Genomic DNA, 20,232 nt, shown 5'->3' with positions numbered 1-20,232 from the left:
TTTTTCAGCAAGATTTTGATTCTCAACCAGGTTTCTTATGCATATATTAAGAGAATGTTGGAAATGTGTGGAATACCTTGAGGGGTCAAAATGACCTAGGGTGGGGTGCCACAGGTATTCTTTGGGCAGGAATGTTGAATGTTCTGTAATACATAAAAGAGTCCTACATAAATAAATGTGTAGGACTCCAAATGCTACTTCTCCTACTAAGAACTACTTACCTAGGCTGAAGCATAGAAGAGAATGATTTTTTAACAACATATACTGAATTTCTGATTCTCATTGATTCTTCACACACACTGTAAATAGTAGAGCATTGTACTTAAAGTTAGTGGGGTTTTTTTTTGAATAGTAGAGTTTTTCCATCCACCAAATTAATTTCTGTCCCTAACTATTTCATCCATATTCTCTGGGTCCTGAGGTTGGAGTGCAAGACTAAGCGATGTGAAAGTGCAGAGTAAAAGTTTGTCCTTTTCCAGGCAAACCTTCCTTGGCTAGAATTTCTCTAAGCCTGAGGAAAAAAAAGGGGGGGGGGATAAAAATTAAGTTCTACGTATTTCTTTCAACAAATATGGTGAGATAATTCGATCTTAATGTTTCATTCACTGCACAGAAGGCTGAGAGTGACTAATTTCACTGATCTTTTAACAAATATATTTATAGCAAGCCTTCTGACTAAAGACACCGACATGGAGAATGGCACATAGACTTAAATCCAGTTTTCTGTCAGGAGGTGTCAGAAAAGCAAAATGGCTCTAGCATGGTCTTTTAGGTCCTATTCTAGGAAGTTTATGTTTTTGCTCTTTGTTGGTACTGATGTGGCTCTGGGATCTAAGGTAAAGGAAGTGTAGAAGGAGAGAACTTGGAAGAACACTTCTTCAAATAAGACTCTTTGATTCTTTGCTTCAAAGGTGACATTTTTGAAGAAAGATTCCTAAAAAAATAAGTTCAAAATACAAACGGTTCTTGTCATTGTACTCTGCTGTGTTATGTATAGCATAAAGTCTTGTTGAAAGAATTTGTAGAGACTTTAAAATTTGGAATTTATCAGTTATTACTTGACAAATTTTTTTGAAAGATGTTGCATGTATAAGGTATTTTATAAAATCAAATTCTAGTCTATTCCTACTATATGTTTATCTATTTATTTTTAGATACTCCCAGAAGTATAAAAGCGTCCACCGCTACAGCTGAGCAATTTTTTCAGAAGCTGAGAAATAAGCATGAATTTACTGTTTTGGTGACCCTGAAACAGACCCACTTAAATTCAGGAGTCATTCTCTCAATTCACCACTTGGATCACAGGTAAGTGTAGGTGCTGGAGTTACCCATGTTTTTGTTTATGGTTAAATGTACATGTTAAAGAGAACTAAATGAAAGCCAGCTGTAATATATACTTGATGGATTTAAAACAGAGTGATTTTACTACATTATGCAGTATCACACAGGATTGAAATCTGCCTAAAAGCTGAGGGAACCATTGCTTTTCAAGATGCTGAGAACACACAAAAGTTACCTTTCCTAAAACAAATTTGTTAATTCCTAAATTCCTCAAGATACTCCTCAGTGTTGAAGTCAAACATTGTTCTTAATTCATTAATCACTACCTATAAAAACACTGTATTCTCTTTGGGATATTTAGTTGGGTTTAGAGTTTAGTAATCTTATATAACTTATTATTTTTTTTCCTCAAAGATTACAGCAGTTACAGTGGTTTTCCTGGATATGTGGTGAATAAAAATATTGTCTAGTATCTTCCACTGGCTCTCATATTTAGAAGCATCATTAGGTAGATATAGGGGTGGAGGAGGAAGGAGGAAGAAGTACTTCATTCATGACACTTGGCATATATATAAACACACACACACATACACACACACACACACACTCACACATATAGTAATACAAAATAGCTTAAGAAAGCACTTCTTTTTGAATGAATGACCACAGTTATGACAATGAAAATTTCTCTATGTTTTTATTTTGAATACCTTCTTTACCTCTTACTATTAGTGGACCTTGGGAAAGTCACCATGTCTCAAATTTTGTCTTCTCTTTCTAAACTGTATAATAATAATACCTATTTCATAGGTTGTTGTGAAGAATAAAGATTCTATAAATGTAAAACACTACATATACAACAGCTTTAATAATCTTATGCAGATATCAGTAGAAATATTTATATTTGATTCCCTATCAGAAATGAGGCAACCTGGGACTTTGAAAATCTTTGTTAAATACTAGAAGGAGAACATAACTGTATGAGAAGAATAAAATATAGCAAGTCTAACTGTGATAGGAGAGTTCTTAAGTACTGTCTCTGTGGCTTATTCTCAGGGTTTGAGGGCCCCATCTTTATCTGCAAAGGATAAGTTCCCAGGCCTTTCACTTGGCTTTCTTTTCTCTCAGCTTCTCTTCTGTGTTTGAGGGAAGTATGTCATCCTAACTCTAATCTGGTAACTGGCTTGGAACCTTCATGGATGAGGGAGAAATGGAGAAGTTTCATCTCCAAGGGATGAATAGGTCTTCCCCCTTAGTGTGTTCCTGGTCCTACACCTCATCTTCCAGTGCTTGATACCAGGGAGATCTGTGCTTATAGAACTGTGTCTCTGCCCATGTCAATAGGGCTTTTAGGTAACATGAGTTATATATAATAAATGAAGACTGTTTGCAGAGCAGCCTGACTTATGGCTGAGTATCTCTACTGATTAGGAAGATTTTCTTTTTATTTGGATACTATATTTTTCTTCCTTGTAGTTTTCTGTCACTGCCTTGTTTGTAGAGAATGGAACTCAACCAGTAGTTTTCAAGATGACATTATTTACACATAAGATGGCCACTACCACTTCCCATCTGACCCTTCTGTCTCTATACAAACCAATTCTACATACTCCTCTGCTCCAGTGGGTCTGTTGCCCTATCTGAATGAGTCCCATATGGTTAATGTTTTTATTGGTCCCCAGAGTTGAACACATTAACCATATACATGTCTGACTGGCACAGACCTCTTATAATATGCAAAGTTTTCATCTAAAGATATGGGCAAGGGAAATTCCTAACACTCATCAGAAGATTTGCTGTCAAGGAGATCCTTTCTTACTCTTCCTATGAAGTAGATTTGTTAGAGTTATATGTCTTTATATTGACTTATTTTAATTGAAAATAATAGTTTTCCAAATTATTATAGCAACATAGTGCCATTATGGAAAATTTATAGGATAATAATGGAAAGAACTAGAGAAACAAATCCATATTGTATTACAAAAAAGAGACTAATAATGAAATTATGTGTAATCCAGTCCTTTTGTCTTTTCGTGTAGACATGCCATATTTTGTTTAATATCTTACTCATGAGTATTTAATTCATTTTCTTTTTAACTTTAACAAATAATATATATATATATATATATATAAAATTATATATAAATTTTTGTGATTAGATCTTATATTTTCTAAGTATACTTTTAAAATTTAATCTTCTATGCTTTTTTGACTTTTTATCTGATCTTTGTATCATCTATAAATTTGATAAAATTTAGCTAAATACATCATATTTGAGATATACTACATCTTTCCATTATATAAAAAATAACTTAGTATTATGAGGTACTTTTCATTTACTTTAAATAAAATTTTGTTGATGAATTACACTTATATATAATAGTGGAATCATTATTAAATATTCTGTATGTGAACTTATATACTTTGGTCAATTTTATTTCCTAGTATATTCCCTGTCCTTTTCCATCTCTCTCCCCCTGATCTCTACTCTCTACTATACTGGTTTCCCGTTTTCATGATATTACTCCCCACTCCCCCACCACACTTTTTTTTTAATCTCTGTAGCTTTCACATATAAGACAAAAAAAATGTGATTGTTGACTTTCTGAGGCTGCCTTATCTCTCTTAACATGGTGCTCTCCAGTTTCATTCAATTTCCTGAAAATGACATAATCTCATTCTTCTTTATGGCTGAATAAAACTGCATTGTGTATATACACCACATTTTCATTAGTCATTCATCTCTTGAAAGACATATAGTTTGATTTCTTAACTTGTCTATTATGAATTGCACTATTGTATACATGGGCATGGGTATATCACTATAGTATGCTGACTTTAGTTCTTTTGGATAAATACAGAGGAGTGGTATGGTTGGGAGTCTTCTATAGTGGTTTTACTAATTCACAATCATAGAAACAGTGTACAAGTGTTCTTTTTATCCTAGCATCCTTGCCAGCATTTATCATTATGTGTATTCTTGATTGCTGTTTTTATTGGAGTATGATGAAATCTCAGTGTAGTTTGATTTGCATTTCCCTGATGGCTACAGATGATGAACATTCTTTCAAAACAACAAAATGTTGGCCATTTATATTTATTCCTTTGAGAAATGTCCATTTAGTTCCTGTCCAATTGTTGATTAAGTTATTTGTTTTTTTGGTGGTGTTTTTTGACTTATTTATGTATTCTGGAGTTTGATCCTCTGTCAGAAGAGTAGCTAGCAAAGATTTTCTCCCATTCTGCAGGCTCTCATCATGCTCTTGTTTTCTTTCCTGTATATATGCTTTTTAATTTGTAACCATCCATTTATTATTTCATGGTTATTAATAAATGGTGTTCTGAACTTCAGGAGTTGCATAAGGAAACCCTTGCTTATATGTAGGATGTTGACCCTGTGTTTTCTTCTAGCAGTTGCAGTGTTTCTGGTGTGATTTCTAGGTATTAGTCTTATTGATTTACCTCTAAATGTGGCCCAATATTATTCTCTTGTGATTTTTGAAATTTTATATTTATTCTATATATTTAGCATTTTAATTATCATGTATTGTTGAGTGATTCTTTTTAAAATGTTTTTATTAGTACAGTATAGTTACTCACAATAGTGGGCTTCCCCTTGATATATTCAAATATGCATGAAATATAATCTATTCCATTTCTATCCTCAGTACTTCAACTCTTCCTCCCATCTTCCTTTCCTCCTCCTGCTCCCCTTTCTCTATTTATCTTCCTTTTTAAAATTTATTTATTTATTTATTTATTTTTATTAGTGCTTCATGAATGTTCATGAAGGTGGAATTAGCTGTGGTATGTTCATACATATGCATTGCATAATTTGGTGAATTTCATTCTAAAGAGAGGTTCTATTTAGGGTTCTGAACTTCTGCTGTATGTTTATTTCATTCTCCAGGTTTGGAAATTTTTCTGCTTTTATTTCTCTAGAAAGGTTATCAATACTATTAACAAGTATTTCTATTCCTTTCTCAACTAATTCTTAGATTTGATCTCAGTGTTATTTCAGGGTTCTTGTATATTCTGATTATGGTTTCTTCTTATTTTCTTTCTTTTTGGTTATGTGCCCAAGTTCATATACCTTGTTTTTAAGGCCTGAAACTGTCTTCCATGTGGTGTAATCTATAGATTAGACTTTCAGTTGAAATTTTTATTTTACTTATTCAGTCTTTCATTTCCAGGATTTTTATTTAATTCTCTCTCAGATTCTCTCTTTACTGAAATGCTTTTCCACATCCTGTATTTTTTTTTAGTTCATTCCTTAAATTTTTCATTCATTGATTATTATAGCAGTCAGCTCTTTGATTTCTTTGTCTGGGATTTCATCCATATCAATATTTGCGGATTCAAATTTGGAGTGCGCTGACATTGGGTTTCTTTTTTTCTAAGGTCTTATATTTGTGCATCTGTTGAGATGGGTTCCTTTTCCTCTTTTATGTGGGAGTCCTTTTGTGAGTAGCTATATTTTTATAATAAATATTTGATTGTCACATTTGATCAGCATAAATGGTCAACTACCAGTACCACTTTGAGGGGAGAGAGTAACTGCTAGTAGCAATAGTAATATAAGAGCAAACCACATATCAATATACTGCGGGGGCAGGGGTGATGGTGAGAAAAATATAGGTTAGGCTGAAAAGATTAAGCTTTAATGATAGTATACTAAATTGTATTTGAAGAATGGATAAAAAACTAGGAAAATAAAATAAGGGGAAAAGGGTTTGGGAGGGAAGGAGATGATAAAGTGAGAAATAAGGATAATGGAGAAGAGAAGGAAATGTAGATGAGATAGAAGAAAAGAGGTATCAAGAGAGATTACAATTAATTGACAAATTATATAAAGTTTGATAAAACTCTGAAAAACCACAAAATGTGTGGAGACATTGGGAATAAGTTTAGATTAAGTATCTAAAGCAATAATAGTTATAAAGAGATTGGGTTTTCTTTTGGATGAGGTTTTTAGAATCAAGATCTTCCAGGGTTTTAATTTTAGAATTTCTGAGCTCTAAGGAAGTTTGTATGACATAATTAGAATGCTGTTTATTCTCAACCCTGACCCAAACCAGCCAAACTTGTTAGGGAGTCTGTATACCAAGCTCAGTGCACACCTTCCAGAGAAGCCTCTGTTGGGGGAGCATTTTGTGATTCAGAGCTGACTTCACCCTCACAGTAGTTTTGTTATTGTGACCAGGAGTGCAAGTGTTTCTCTGGCAGGGCTGGTGGCCAGCCCTCTCACCTGCACTGACTGAGGGATCTGGATTACCCCTTCTTTCTGAGAGTTTCAGTCTGTGTACTGAAGTTGGGGGAGGTATGAGGGACAAATCAGTCTATTGTGAAGACCTTCTGTGAGTGAAGAAAATAATGTAGGCTCAGATGAAGGGTAGGTCCGGGGGAGAGTGGTTGCAGGGTCACCACTTTCCACACAACCCTGGTCCATTCCAGTTCCACCATCTGTCAGCCATGTTTTTTATCCCACATATCAGACAAACAATTCCTTACCTTCCCTCTCTGTCCCCTTTCCCTCTGCCCTTTTCCTCTCCCTTCCCTCTTCCTCCCCTACCAGTCCACTCCCCTTCCCCTCTCTTCTCCTCCCCTCCTCTTCTTTTCTTTCTTTCTTTCTTTCTTATGGGGATTGAACCCAGGGGTGCTTAACCATTGAGCCACATCCCTGGCTCTTTTTATTTTTTTATTTTTTTTGAGACAAGGTCTTGCTAACTTGCTTAGGGCCTTGCTAAGTTGCTGAGGCTGGCCTCAAACTTGTGATCCTCCTGCCTCAGCTTCTGGAGTCACTGGGATTATAGGTGTGTGCCACCATGCCTGGCTCCACATCTCCAACAAATGAAAGCACTGTTTTTCTCCACTCTGAAGACTGATAGGTAAATAGCCATGCCTCCTATGCCCAGACCGACTCATGGCATGGGGTATGGGCACCTGTTGATCCAGTGAAAAGTAAAAATTAGGTGGCTGTTTGGTCTTGCGTATTCAAAAAGCAAAAATCCAAAAGGAAAAAAAAATAGAAAGCAATATATGAAAAAGGCAAACTGCAGGGATTTCGAGTCTCCCTCCCGGTATGTCCAAACAAAGAGTCCTTTTAAGCTATTGTTGCTTCCCTGCTTTCATTATTTCCTCTGGATGGGGCCAGGACTTTCTCCATTGCTGGCTCAGCTTGCCATATCTGAGCTTAATTCCTGCTCACTTCACTAATTTGTTGGACTGTGGTGCCTGTTTATCTTAAACTCAGTGGGAGAATTTTTGGGGGATGCTTGGAAGCGTTCATTTCTGCCCCCTTTATGGAGCCACACTGAGCCACTTCACTCCTGGTATCTATTCCTGTGATTAATTTTCTTTCTATCCTTGAAACCTATATTTTTGTTTTTTATCTGGTCAGTAGCTCTCTGAGTTGTCTACCAGCATTTTCCCATAGCCTTCATACCTCAACATACTGCTGCAGAACTGTTGTCTTAATTCCATCTTGGGGAGCTGCTCCAGTGTTATGGGTTCCTCTGATCTGTCATCCCCACCCCCTTATTTACTTAGTAAGCTAAAAATTATCAAAGGCTTACTATGTGCCTGGCGCTGGACCTACATTAGTTCATTTCATTATCCATATTCTATAGTGGTGAAGAGTGCAGACCTGGAGACAGACCATGTATATTTCAATCATAGCTGTACCACTTATTGGTTTTGTAACCTTATGCAAATTACTTCACTCTTCTGTACCTCAGCTTTGTCTTTTGTAAATCCATATAAAGTGCTTGTCAGTACTAGTAAAAGAAATCCACAGAAGTTCCATAATTGCACAAGGTGTGAATACTTGTTCTCATTTTATAGATGCAAAAAACAAGCCTCCGTGATGTTAAGTTATTAAAGGTTCCATAAGAATAAGTGGTCATGAAATTTAAATTCAGTTTTTATGATTATTGAGCCAGCCTGTCTCAACTCTATGCTATGCCATCTCTTAGTTTAGGGGGAAGATTATTAGTTCTTTTCTGCTCATTTCCCCCCTGACCCCACAATATTACCTAGCTAGTTAATGATAGAGTCAGGACTTAAATACACTTCATCTGCTTCTTGATTTGAATGTTTTTACCTGTACATTGTAACATCTACTGATCCCTTATCACTTAACAGATATAGTATTATGGTTTGTATTTTTTTTCCTGTTATTATTGTTGAAGTTATCTTTTTTCCTTAGATATCTTTTTTATTCTCACTTATATCTTTAGTTTTATCCTTTAGTGAGAGTTTATTTTATTTTTTCTCACTTTCACAAAAAAGTTTAATGTGGTTTATAGAGATCTCTGTAGGATGATAAGATAAAATAAAAGGAAAAATGCAGATGAGGGCACAGAAAAACAAAAACAAAAACAGAAACCCAGTTAAATGATCAGGTGAATGCTGCTATTCTTGGTGTTACTGAAAGCTCAGTCCTTGTCCCTGATGCCAATTCATTCCAATTTAATAATGAGACACGGTTTTGAGGAAAAAACCAACCAACAAACAAAAAAGATTTATTGCCTTGCTACCAAAGTAAAAGCACAGGGGACTTCTTTTTCAGAGGCTGTGGTTCTGCCCATCAGAGAAAACAGAGGGCTTTTAAAGAATGTCTTCAAAGGCTACATTCCAGGTGTGCCCTGACAGAGGGTACTAGGTGCAGCCCAGGTGGTGTGTTAAAATTTACTTATTTATTTGGGAGATAGTCACTTCATAGATCTTCTGGTGAGATCTCCTTCCTGAGATCTCCTTCCTGCAGAGTAGGGACAATTCAAGGCAATCTTGTTCTCTACCCCCAGGTTAGGGAGGGGAAGAGGGAAAGAAGAAAAGAAAAACATGTTTTTAAAAAAATAAGCAGCAAGGACTATATTCAAAAGATGAAGTGGACCACTGTTACATTGGTACTGAGACCAGGGTCATATTTCTCCTATGGCCTTTTATCACAAAGGTAGTGAGTGTCCTTGGAAAAAACACTCAGAAGGCTTCATTTCAGCTTGTAGCATCATGCCACAAAACACTTCAGAAAAAGCAAATAAATCTACATTGACACCAATATAATATGCATCTTGGTGTGAAGGTCTTTGAAGCAACAGTGCACCCCGTGGAGGCTCTTTCTTCTTACATTAATATGTGGGATGTCTTGTACAACCAAGTTTTCCTGCTCATTATGCCAGTAGCCTCTTCTATATGAAACCTTGATATTTCACATAAATTGTTCTTCTCCATGTAAATCACTTCTAACTGGATGTGATTGGGGCGGGGGCAACTTTTTAATTCACACCAGTAAGAGCTTGTCTGTATGCCATGTCAAAGAATGCTAATTTTCCTAATATTTAGGGGCGTGGTGGAGTGGCAGTGGGGTCTGGTTACACTGCTTCTTCTAACCTCATGTTCTTACCTGTTTGATAAAAAGTTCAAGAGAAGAAACATGATTTTAGTCTCTGTGAGTTAGACCATAAAGTGTCTGCAAGAGAACAAACATTAAATAAACATTGATATTATTATTGGAAAGGTGAGAGGTTGTTTCTGTCCTCTTCTACCAGTTTCTAGTCTTATCCCTATTTGGGCTAACTACAGTGAGCCCTGCCTACTGTTCAGCCTGCTCTCAAGCCTAAGTAAGCAGGGAGGAGGTAAGAAACCATAGAGACTATAGAAAAGTAAGCTCCAGCACAGTGGCCAGCCTGTTCATCATCTGTGTCACCCTTTTCGGTTTTCTCTGCTTGTCCAAATCCTGCTCATATTTAAAAACTCTGCTCATATCTCCATGAAGCTATTTCTGATCTTTCCAGTTTACATTAATTTCTTCTTTTGTTAGTTTCCAATACATTTTTGAAATTTGTGTTACTCCTTCTGGTATTCTAAAATCTAATATATTATTATTTGATGTTTCATGTTTATACAAACGTATTAATTGCATTTGACAAATTAAAATATCATTTACTCCTTTTGATTACAATTGTAATAAATACTTATTGAGATGTATTAAGATTTGAATTGTATTTTTAAAACCATTCCATGGTTTAAAACTTAAAAACACAATAGGACATGGAGAAAAATGTTATGTCCATCGCTATTGCCTGCCATACAGTATCTATCCCTGAGGAAAATCATTATTATTATTGAAAAATTTTTAAAATAAGAAAATTATAAAAAGGAAAATAAAGCTCCTTAATCAGTGATGTGTTAGAACCACTCACTGACTTACAAGAGTTGAAACTTTAAGAGCTGTTTGACATTAATTTGGAAGACTGAAAATAGGCCATGGTATAGAAATCAACAAACTATTAAAATCACAAATGCTACAAAGCAGAGCTTTTAAACATGGTATATATTAATGAGCATTCTTTTTTTTTCAAATTTCTCTTCTGTTATCTTTTCCTATACCAGTGAGTAAATGAACCAATGTTTTGGGATTATTTCTCTGGAGAACAGATAGCCAATTATTAAAATTTTACCAGCACACTACTGCCTATAATCCTGGAATCTAGAAATAACCACCATTAACACTCTGAGATATAGAATCCTATTCCTTTTCTTAGGTGAACTTGTTTGTGTAAAATTTTATATAATTGGCAACAGATTTTTGTTGGATTTTAAAGTTTTTTTCTGTGATGGATTATGCATTAAACTTATAAATTTCATGGTATTTATCCTATTTGTATACCCAGTTAGATGGTAAGTAAATATATGATGGATGAAGACATGAGTGAAGGATGAGAGAAAGATAATGATTGTACTAGGAATCATAAAGGGCATCACAAAGTTTTCATCAGTGTAGACATTAGGTTCTGGAGAGAGTTCAGTTTGCTATATTGATGCAGGATGCCTAATCTATCCTGAAATGTCATTAGCTCCAGCATGAGGAATTCACTAACTGGCAGCCACTGCCTTGAAACAGGTATAAGTCAAGTTCTTGGAGAATAACAACACCTGTAATGAGCTATACAGCAACATCTCAGGGACTGTGTTAAAGCTGGAAACCTAATCACACAATTTTGTTGGTTTGGACGTATGAGACTAATGGGCATACTCTGGATTCCAGGGTATCTGACATGAGCTAAGAGCAAGACAGAATCAGGGGCTGCAGACTATCACAGCATCTCAGAATTGGAAGAGGGCAGAAGTCAAACTTTGGCACTGAAACAGAGCTTCCAAAAAAAAAAGCCATAATTATAAAACTACTTAGAACCTCATCAGCATGCCTTGATGTGCTGTGAGAAAAGGCTCATTTGGCCTCCAGTCTGAGATGCTAGTTTCAAATGATGTTTTTCAAGTAGAGACTGGTATTAAAAATTAAATCACAAACTCCGAGGGATAACAGTGTAAGAAGGCTGTCGGTTCTTCAGTCCTTTTGATGTATGTTTAACCATCATCATCATCATCATCACCTAAAAACAACAAACAATAATATGTGGCCTTGTCTGAAAGATCTAGACACTCAGGCCAAAGTTCTTCTGCTGTTACACTTTTTGACTATTGTGTTTGAAAAGGAAAGAATAGAAAATATAGAAATAATTTTAAGGTACTCATTCATTTATCCATTTGTATAGGAAATATAAAAGAAGATAAATACATATTTTAAAACAATCAAAGACTCAGTGTAAAAGCAAAAGTATATTTATTAGTAAAAATAAATGAAAAATTTCCCCCTAATTTCAGAGACCTCTTTCAATTAGTTCTCTCTGGGTTGTTATTAGAATTTCCCCAATATCCATGCAATATTTATGCATCTATTTGAATGCTTTACAAATGGCATTCATAGAAGTAATTGTGGCAATAGCTTTGCAGATAAATATAAACCTGCCTTATAATTTGCCATCATCTTCTTCTGTATTAATACACTTGAGTTAAAATAAATGAGTTTTTTCCTACTGCCTTAATTATTACACATTCTGGGTGAGTAAGAATATATTTGTGTATGAGGTTGATAAAAATGTATCTTCATATTTGTGAGAGCTTGTCATGTAGTAAGCCATTTTTCTTTCCTGACATTATTAAGTAAAAATTAAACTGGCTGGCAATATTTACTTGGCTTAATGGTTCTGAACTAAAAGATGACTTTGTTTATTATGGATGAAATTAACAGACTGACATAAAAGCTACTATACTCTTTACTTTTGGTTGCACTTTATTTAATAAATAACATTGAAGATAATAGGATTTATAAGTCAAAATTTCAAACTCTAAGTTTATAATTATAAAAACTTCACTTAGACTTTATCCTCTAAAGTGTATGTATATTATTGTTTTTCTCTAACAAAATTGCATCTCTAATGTGTATTTTAAAGCATCCCTTATTATTAGGAATGTTACGATATGTATTCTAATGTGATTAAGCATACATATATCCTTACTGAGCAGGCATGGTGAGGTGCTGCTCATCAAAGTGACTGAATTCAAGTTAAGACTCAGTTAACAAATGGGACTTGTTATATTTTTATATGTACCATATATAGGAGAATTGATATAGGAGAATTGATCTAAAGAAATCCATGGTTTGACATAGAGAGGTTATCTCCTGGACAGAAAAGTTCTCTCTCTCTCTCATGTTGAAGCAGGAAAGCATTCTTTTTCCTTCCTGTCAGCCTTTTACTCTTTCTGAAGGGACAAAGGAATCAGGTGCCTGCTGCTAACAGACTAAACTACCCAGATCCACTTCATCACACATTTTGTGTACTTATCCCCCTATACAGGGATGCAGAGAATCAGGGATGGTTCCACACCGCTGTCCTATTTTGACCATGTGCAGTTGTCAGATCCCAAATATCTTAGACCATAATATATTTCTGTCTGTCTGTCCTCTTCACCACAGGTAACAGAGGGCTAGTGTCCTAAAAGTTGTGGTGGCAACTGTGTTAAGGAAGAAGCCTCCCATGTTTTAGGAAATGATCTTGCTGTTCCTACTTGAATATTTTGTGCTTCTCATTTCCATGTTTCTATGCCATTTCTTATAAGTGATTGTAAATGTGAATTGTTCATTAGAAATAATTGGCTCATGTGGCTCTGAATGATCAGTCCATTACTTTTTTCTTTTTGACAGCTTTAACAGTTATTTTGAATGATCTAAGACATTTTATAAATACTTTTTCTTCACTTGGGAGTGGAAAGTTTGAGGTTATTCTGTTTTAGTTCTTTTCTTTTACATTGTTAGGGTCTTATACCTTTACTATTTCCCCCTTTCACCTTATTGATTTATTTAACCTCTTTTCAATGAAGACGTTAATTCATTGTCATCTATATTTTTAATTATCTATATTTTTAATTTAAAGTGTCTGTGATATTTTATGGTATATTAAATTTTTTAATTTGATGATTATAATTATACATAACAGGGGATTCATTGTTGAATATTTATAAATGCACACAATATAATAATGTAATTTGGTCATTTTCATTCCACAATACTTCCTGTTACCTTATAGGTTTTGCTACTTATGAGGTGAGACCTTTATTTGTATATTATATTTTCTAATTTATAAAAGACCTTTGAGTTACCATGCTATTAGAGAAAAAGATCTATTTTATCAAAAGTAACATCTTCCATAATATTAATTTGTTTTCTCTTTTGAGTTTGTGATAAACTTGGAGTCTTTGGATGAAATCTCAGAGTGTAATAATAAAATTTTCAATGTATTGTCAAAGTTTCATTTTTTTATAAATCTGCCATATATTGATATGCATTGACATTTTAATAATCTCTTCCAAGATGAATAATGAATAACTATTGTACTATAATTCTTTGGCATTAAAATACTTCTCCTTTTAGTCTTCTCCTATAAAATCTAACCTTCTCAAATATTCTTTAGGCCCTTGATTGGTGGCTTAAAATAATTTTAAAAGAGCTCATTAAAAAGTTACAGTGAGGGGCTGTACAGTGAGGGGTTGTGGCTCAGTGGTAGAGCACTCACCTACCATGTGCAAGGTGCTATATAAAATAGTTTATATTAGCACCATATAAAAATAAAATATTGTGTCCAACTACAACTAAAACAAAATATTTTTAAAAAATGTTATAATGAACTTCCTATAGTGTATCATCAAGAAAATACAATTCAGCTTATGTTTAACTTGTTTTATTTCCTTTAATTTGACGAAATGTGTACCTTTTAAAAAAGTTCAGGTGCCATATTATTTTGATGTCTTTATTTACAAAGGGGTTCATGTTATCTCCATTGCCTAACAAATCTTAATTCCCTTCTTGTGTACATTTGGATGTCATTGATTTTGGAGAAGATCTTTTTTCTTGTGGTTGAAGCTGAATAAAAGCCATTCATATTTTGCCTGTCTTTTCAGTGACTTTATCCATTGAGCATTTTGAAGGAAGGTGATTGGCATGCTGTCATCTTCCTTTATACTTTAGCCTCTGGTTATTTAAAACTCTAGGTATTGTATAACTTATGTTTTATTTTGGGATGGAGCATTCTTGGAAATATTGAATGGCTTTTAAAATACACGAATGATTGAATATTTCACCTTCAACTCATTTAATTTAGCTAGTAAAACACCCTGAACACACTGAAAGGGAAATAAGATGTACTTTGAGTTAACTACAAGAAATAATTTACTTTGCAGTTGACTTTAAAGTAAAAATTGAAAGTAATGTGCCTAGCTTTTTGGCATTTCATAATAGCTAGAATTTAAAGTCCTGTGCTTTTACTTCCTTTAGTTAGCGATATCCTCTACAATTTGAATTGGTAGCTCTTGAGGTAATATACTAAGAGTAAAAAGTCTCCTCAGTAGGTGGTCCATGTATCCTGAGACACCATGACCCCTGAAGTATGTCAGAGAACAGATGCTACAGTGTTGACAGCTTACTCTGTCCCAGGTGACTAATTCCTTTCTTTCAAATACAGTGTGCCTGGAACTTCTGGCTATCTTGCATTTGCCAGTGCTTTTCTTTTGTTTCTACCCCATAGTTTCAGAATATTACTTATAAAGCTTGCTGAAAATTCCTACACAAGACAAGCTTTATTAGCCTAAGGATTTCCATCAATTTTTAGGACGTTAGGAAAGCAAATTGCTAACTTAAGAGGAAAGTTTGAAACCAGATAAAATGCTGCATAGAATCTAGGGCATTGAAGGTCTTGGTCACGCCCAGGTGGATGTATCCCTAAAAGCATCGCAAATCATTTTTCAGGTGAAGGTGAAGATGAAAAGCTGCCGTTTTTGGAATATCATTTTCTAACTGAAAAATTATTTGTTCTGTGAAAGTGAAATTGCATCTATACTTTAAATAGGCCTATAAAACCTCTTAGACATGTGAAAATTGAAGAGAATGTTAGTATATTCTCTCAGGAACACACATACACACACAACTTCAATGCATCCCAAACTACAAAAATATTGAATTCATTTGTAGACTGATCCTTAAGAGATCACTGAGTTTTTATCTTTAACTTTAGGGATAACTGATTTAAACTCCCCTAACAACTAAAACTACACTCAGAAAAGATGTTTATTTCGTTATTCATGTATTTTTTCACAAAATTGAAAGTTGGTTTTAGTAACCAAATTTAGAAATTAAAAAGTGACATATTAACTATATTTTAGAATAAAATTAAGTACATAGTATCTTATATCCTACATGGCTGTGTAACTAATTTAGTGATCTTAAATGAGCATGTTATTCTTTTGTTGGTTATAATTTTACCTATATATCTTTCTGTATTTTTCAATCCTTTTGCATCAAGGTGGATGGATGTATTAAATGCAGTATTTTTGAACCTTACTCAAGCATTAAAACTTATCACAGATCTAGGAATCACTTCGCTTCCTCTCTGTAGAAAAGTAGAATAACATTTGTATTTACCAAGAAAAAAAAGTTATATTATGTGCTAGTCTTTTAAGATAACTCTTGAGTAAGAGTTCCATTTTTTAATATTAACACTCACACACACACACACACACACACACACACTTATTATTATTTTATTTATTTATTGTTATTGTTAGTTGATCCCAGGGATTGAACACAATGGTATTTAACCACTGAGCCGCATCTCCAGCCCTTTTTTGTTTTATAATTTTATTTTGATATGGGGTCTAATTAAGTTGCTTAGGGTCTAGCTAAAATGCTGAGGCTGGCCTCGAACTTAGAACCCTCCTATCTCAGCCTCCTGCGTCACTAAGATTATAAACATGCATGCACATACCACCATGACCAGTTAATGTTTATTTTTAATAATCAAACTTTTGATTTTCTTCTTTACTATTTGGGTAGATGGTATAATTAAGATTATATTTCTTTTTTCCTTTCACATATCATTAATATGTGAGTTAGAGCAGGGACTAGAAGCAGAATTGTTTTGGAGTTACCATCAGGATTGGGGTCCAATAAATCCAATCTCCAAACTGGTGCCTTAAATTTTCAGGAAGGGGAATCTTACTATATTTCACATAGCTTATGCTCATATGTGATTAATAAATATGAGGTGAGAATCATTGTAAAGATCCTTTTTTGGGATCTTATTATTCTTCTTTTGTTTTTCCTATGTGAGGGATATCCAATTGATTCTTTTTTTATTGGTTGTTCAAAACATTACAAAGCTCTTGACATATCATATTTCATACATTAGATTCAAGTTGGTTATGAACTCCCAATTTTACCCCATATACAGATTGCAGAATCACATCGGTTACACATCCACATTTTTACATAATGCCCTATTAGTAACTGTTGTATTCTGCTACCTTTCCTATCCTCTACTATCCCACCTCCCCTCCCCTCCCATCTTCTCTCTCTACCCCATCTACTGTAATTCATTTCTCTCCTTGTTTATTTTCCCGTTCCCCTCACAACCTCTTATGTGTAATTTTGTATAACAATGAGGGTATCCCTCCATTACCATGCAATTTCCCTTTTCTCTCCCTTTCCCTCCCACCTAATGTATCTGTTTGATGTTGATCTTTTTTTCCTGCTCTTCCTCCCTGCTCTGTTCTTAGTTGTTCTCATTATATCAAAGAAGACATTTGGTATTTGTTTTTTAGGGATTGGCTAGCTTCACTAAGCATAATCTGCTCTAGTGCCATCCATTTCCCTGCAAATTCTATGATTTTGTCATTTTTTAGTGCTGCGTAATATTCCATGGTGTATAAATGCCACATTTTTTAATCCATTCATCTATTGAAGGGCATCTGGGTTGGTTCCACAGTCTAGCAATTGTGAATTGTGCTGCTATGAACATCAATGTGGCAGTATCCCTGTAGTACGCTCTTTTAAGGTCTTCAGGGAATAGTCCGAGAAGGGCAATAGCTGGGTCGAATGGTGGTTCCATTCCTAGCTTTCCCAGGAATCTCCACACTGCTTTCCAAATTGGCCGCACCAGTTTGCAGCCCCACCAGCAATGTGCAAGAGTACCCTTTTCCCCACATCCTCCCCAACATCATCAAAATGTCGATATTACCAAAAGTTCTCTATGTTGTTTAATGCAATCCCAATCAAAATCCCAATGGCATTTCTTGTATAAATAGATAAAGCAATCATGAAATTCATATGGAAAAATAAAAGACCCAGAATAGCAAAAGCAATTCTAAGCAGGAAGCGTGAATCAGGCGGTAGAGCGATACCAGATTTCAAACTATATTACAGAGCAATAGTAACAAAAACAGCATGGTACTGGTACCAAAACAGGCGGATGGACCAATGGTACAGAATAGAGGATACAGAGACGAATCCACAAAGCTACAACTATCTTATATTTGATAAAGGAGCTAAAAGCATGCAATGGAGGAAGGATAGCATCTTCAACAAATGGTGTTGGGAAAACTGGAAATCCATATGCAACAAAATGAAACTGAATCCCCTCCTCTCGCCATGCACAAAAGTTAACTCAAAGTGGATCAAGGAGCTAAATATCAAATCAGAGACTCTGCGTCTGATAGAAGAAAAAGTTGGCTCCTACCTACATATTGTGGGGTCGGGCTCCAAATTTCTTAATAGGACACCCATAGCACAAGAGTTAATAACAAGAATCCAATTGATTCTTAACATTTATGTTTTGAAAGAACCATTATTTTTCTCTGAGCATTGCAGTGTCACCTTTATTATAACCAAGTTACCTTATTTGTGTGGACCTGCTTCTAAATTACCTTATACTGTTCCATTAGTCCATTTTTTGTTTTTTGGTACCAGAGATTAAACCCAGCCAAGGATACTTAACCAGTGAACCATATTCCCAGCCCCCTTTATTTATTTATTTTTATTTTGAGACAGGTTCTCACTAAGTTGCTTAGAGCCTTGTTAAATTGCTGAGGCAGTCTTTGAACTTGTGATCTCCTGCCTCAGCTTCCAGAGTTCTTGGAATTATAGGCATAATCCACCACACCTGACTCATTATTCTGTTTTTTAAAATTTATGGGTTAATACTGCATAGTTATAATTACTATGGTCATATAATTGGTAGTTCAATTTCTAAAAATTTTGTTATTCTTCAGGATTATCTTTGATATATTGTTGTACTTTCAGAATCAACTTGAATTTTGATTGGCATTTCATTAAATCTGTACATAAATTTGGGGGATGATTTATATATTTATTGAGCAATCTTAATTTTTTTTTCATTAGTGTTTCATAAGTTTTTTTGTAGAGTTATTGCACATTTTCTGTCAGAGTTACTCTTGGAAATGCGATGGTTTGATGTTATTTTAGTTGTCATGCTTTAAAATTTCATTATCTAATAGCAATTCAACTGAGTTTTTCACCTTGATTATTTTTATAATTTTTTTTTAGTTGTAGATAGACACAATATCTTTTCTTTATACTTAGGGGGTGCTGATGATTGAATCCAGCACCCTCCACTTCGAGGTGAGCACTCTACCACTGAACGACAAGCCTAGTCCCACATTGATTCTTTATCCAGAAAATTTGTTAAACTTATTCATTAATTCTAATAGTTTATTTGTGTATTTTTTCATGTATATATTCATATTAGCTACCAATAAGCATAGTGATATTTCTTTGTTTCTAATTCTTATACCTCCAATATATTTTTAAATTCTGTTATACTAGGTCCTCTAATTCAAGATGGAATGGAAATTTGCTTGTTAACATTGATATTTTCACAATCTCAAGGGGAGAGGTTTTGATATTCCTCCATCAAGTATGATGATTATCATAGTTATCATTATTATTTTTGTTTATGTTTATGCACATTTTTAATACTTTGAAGAACATACTTCAAATTCATTTCTCAGGATTTACAAAATAATGATTGAATAGTTAATTCAAATATATATTCTGCAATAGAGCTAAAGTGATCATTTAGTTTTACTTCTTTATTTTGTTCATTTGGTGAGTTATACTGAATGAATTTCAAATGAAAAACCTCATGAATACAATAAATCCTACTTGGTTGTATTTTTATGTATCACTAGATTTAATCTGCTAATGTTTGTTTAGACCTTTATAATTGTTTTTATTCAGTGAATTTGCTTATAATTTTCCTTTTTTGTAATGTCCTTTTCAGATTTTGGCTTTATAAAAGGTGTCAGGGTATTTTTATTTTTTGTTTTTTGATAATTTTCAGAAGAAAATGTGAAATATTGTTACTATTTGAATTTATTCGAGACACAGTGGTGTTTGTGAGAATATTTTAATTACCCATTCAAAGTTTAAAATACCTGTTTATTTTTTTTACTCATACTCGTTGTTGTTTCAAGGAATTATGTATTTTCTAAAGAATGTGAATTATTCAAGATTTTTCTATTCATTTATGTATAGTTCTCAAGAAATTGCCTATTTAAAAAATGTTTCAAATTTGAGACTTTTTTCTTTTGTCCTTTTATAGCAATTTAATGACATAAACTAGGTAATAGTATAATATATATATATATATATATATATATATATATATAAATATATATATATATATTTATATATAAAAATATAGCGAATATTACCTTTTTAAAAAATTTGTTCTGTTTAGATATACATGACGGTAGAGTATG

General features: G+C 34.0%; 1 protein-coding gene across 2 annotated transcripts in view; it reads left to right on the top strand.

The window, feature by feature from the left end:
- Positions 1 to 20,232, top strand: part of NELL2 (neural EGFL like 2) — a gene marked incomplete at its 5' end in the record, with an annotated part of 362,215 nt that overhangs the window by 68,328 nt on the left and 273,655 nt on the right. For both annotated transcript variants that reach the window (XM_081311609.1, XM_081311610.1), the window contains one exon: positions 1,155 to 1,305. In XM_081311609.1, the coding sequence (XP_081167735.1) occupies positions 1,155 to 1,305 (151 nt within the window). The remainder of the gene's footprint in view (positions 1 to 1,154; positions 1,306 to 20,232) is intronic.

Source organism: Spermophilus citellus (assembly GCF_964194105.1).
Source record: "Spermophilus citellus genome assembly, chromosome: 10".
Lineage (NCBI taxonomy): Eukaryota > Metazoa > Chordata > Mammalia > Rodentia > Sciuridae > Spermophilus > Spermophilus citellus.
This window is presented reverse-complemented; position numbering and strand designations above follow the sequence as displayed.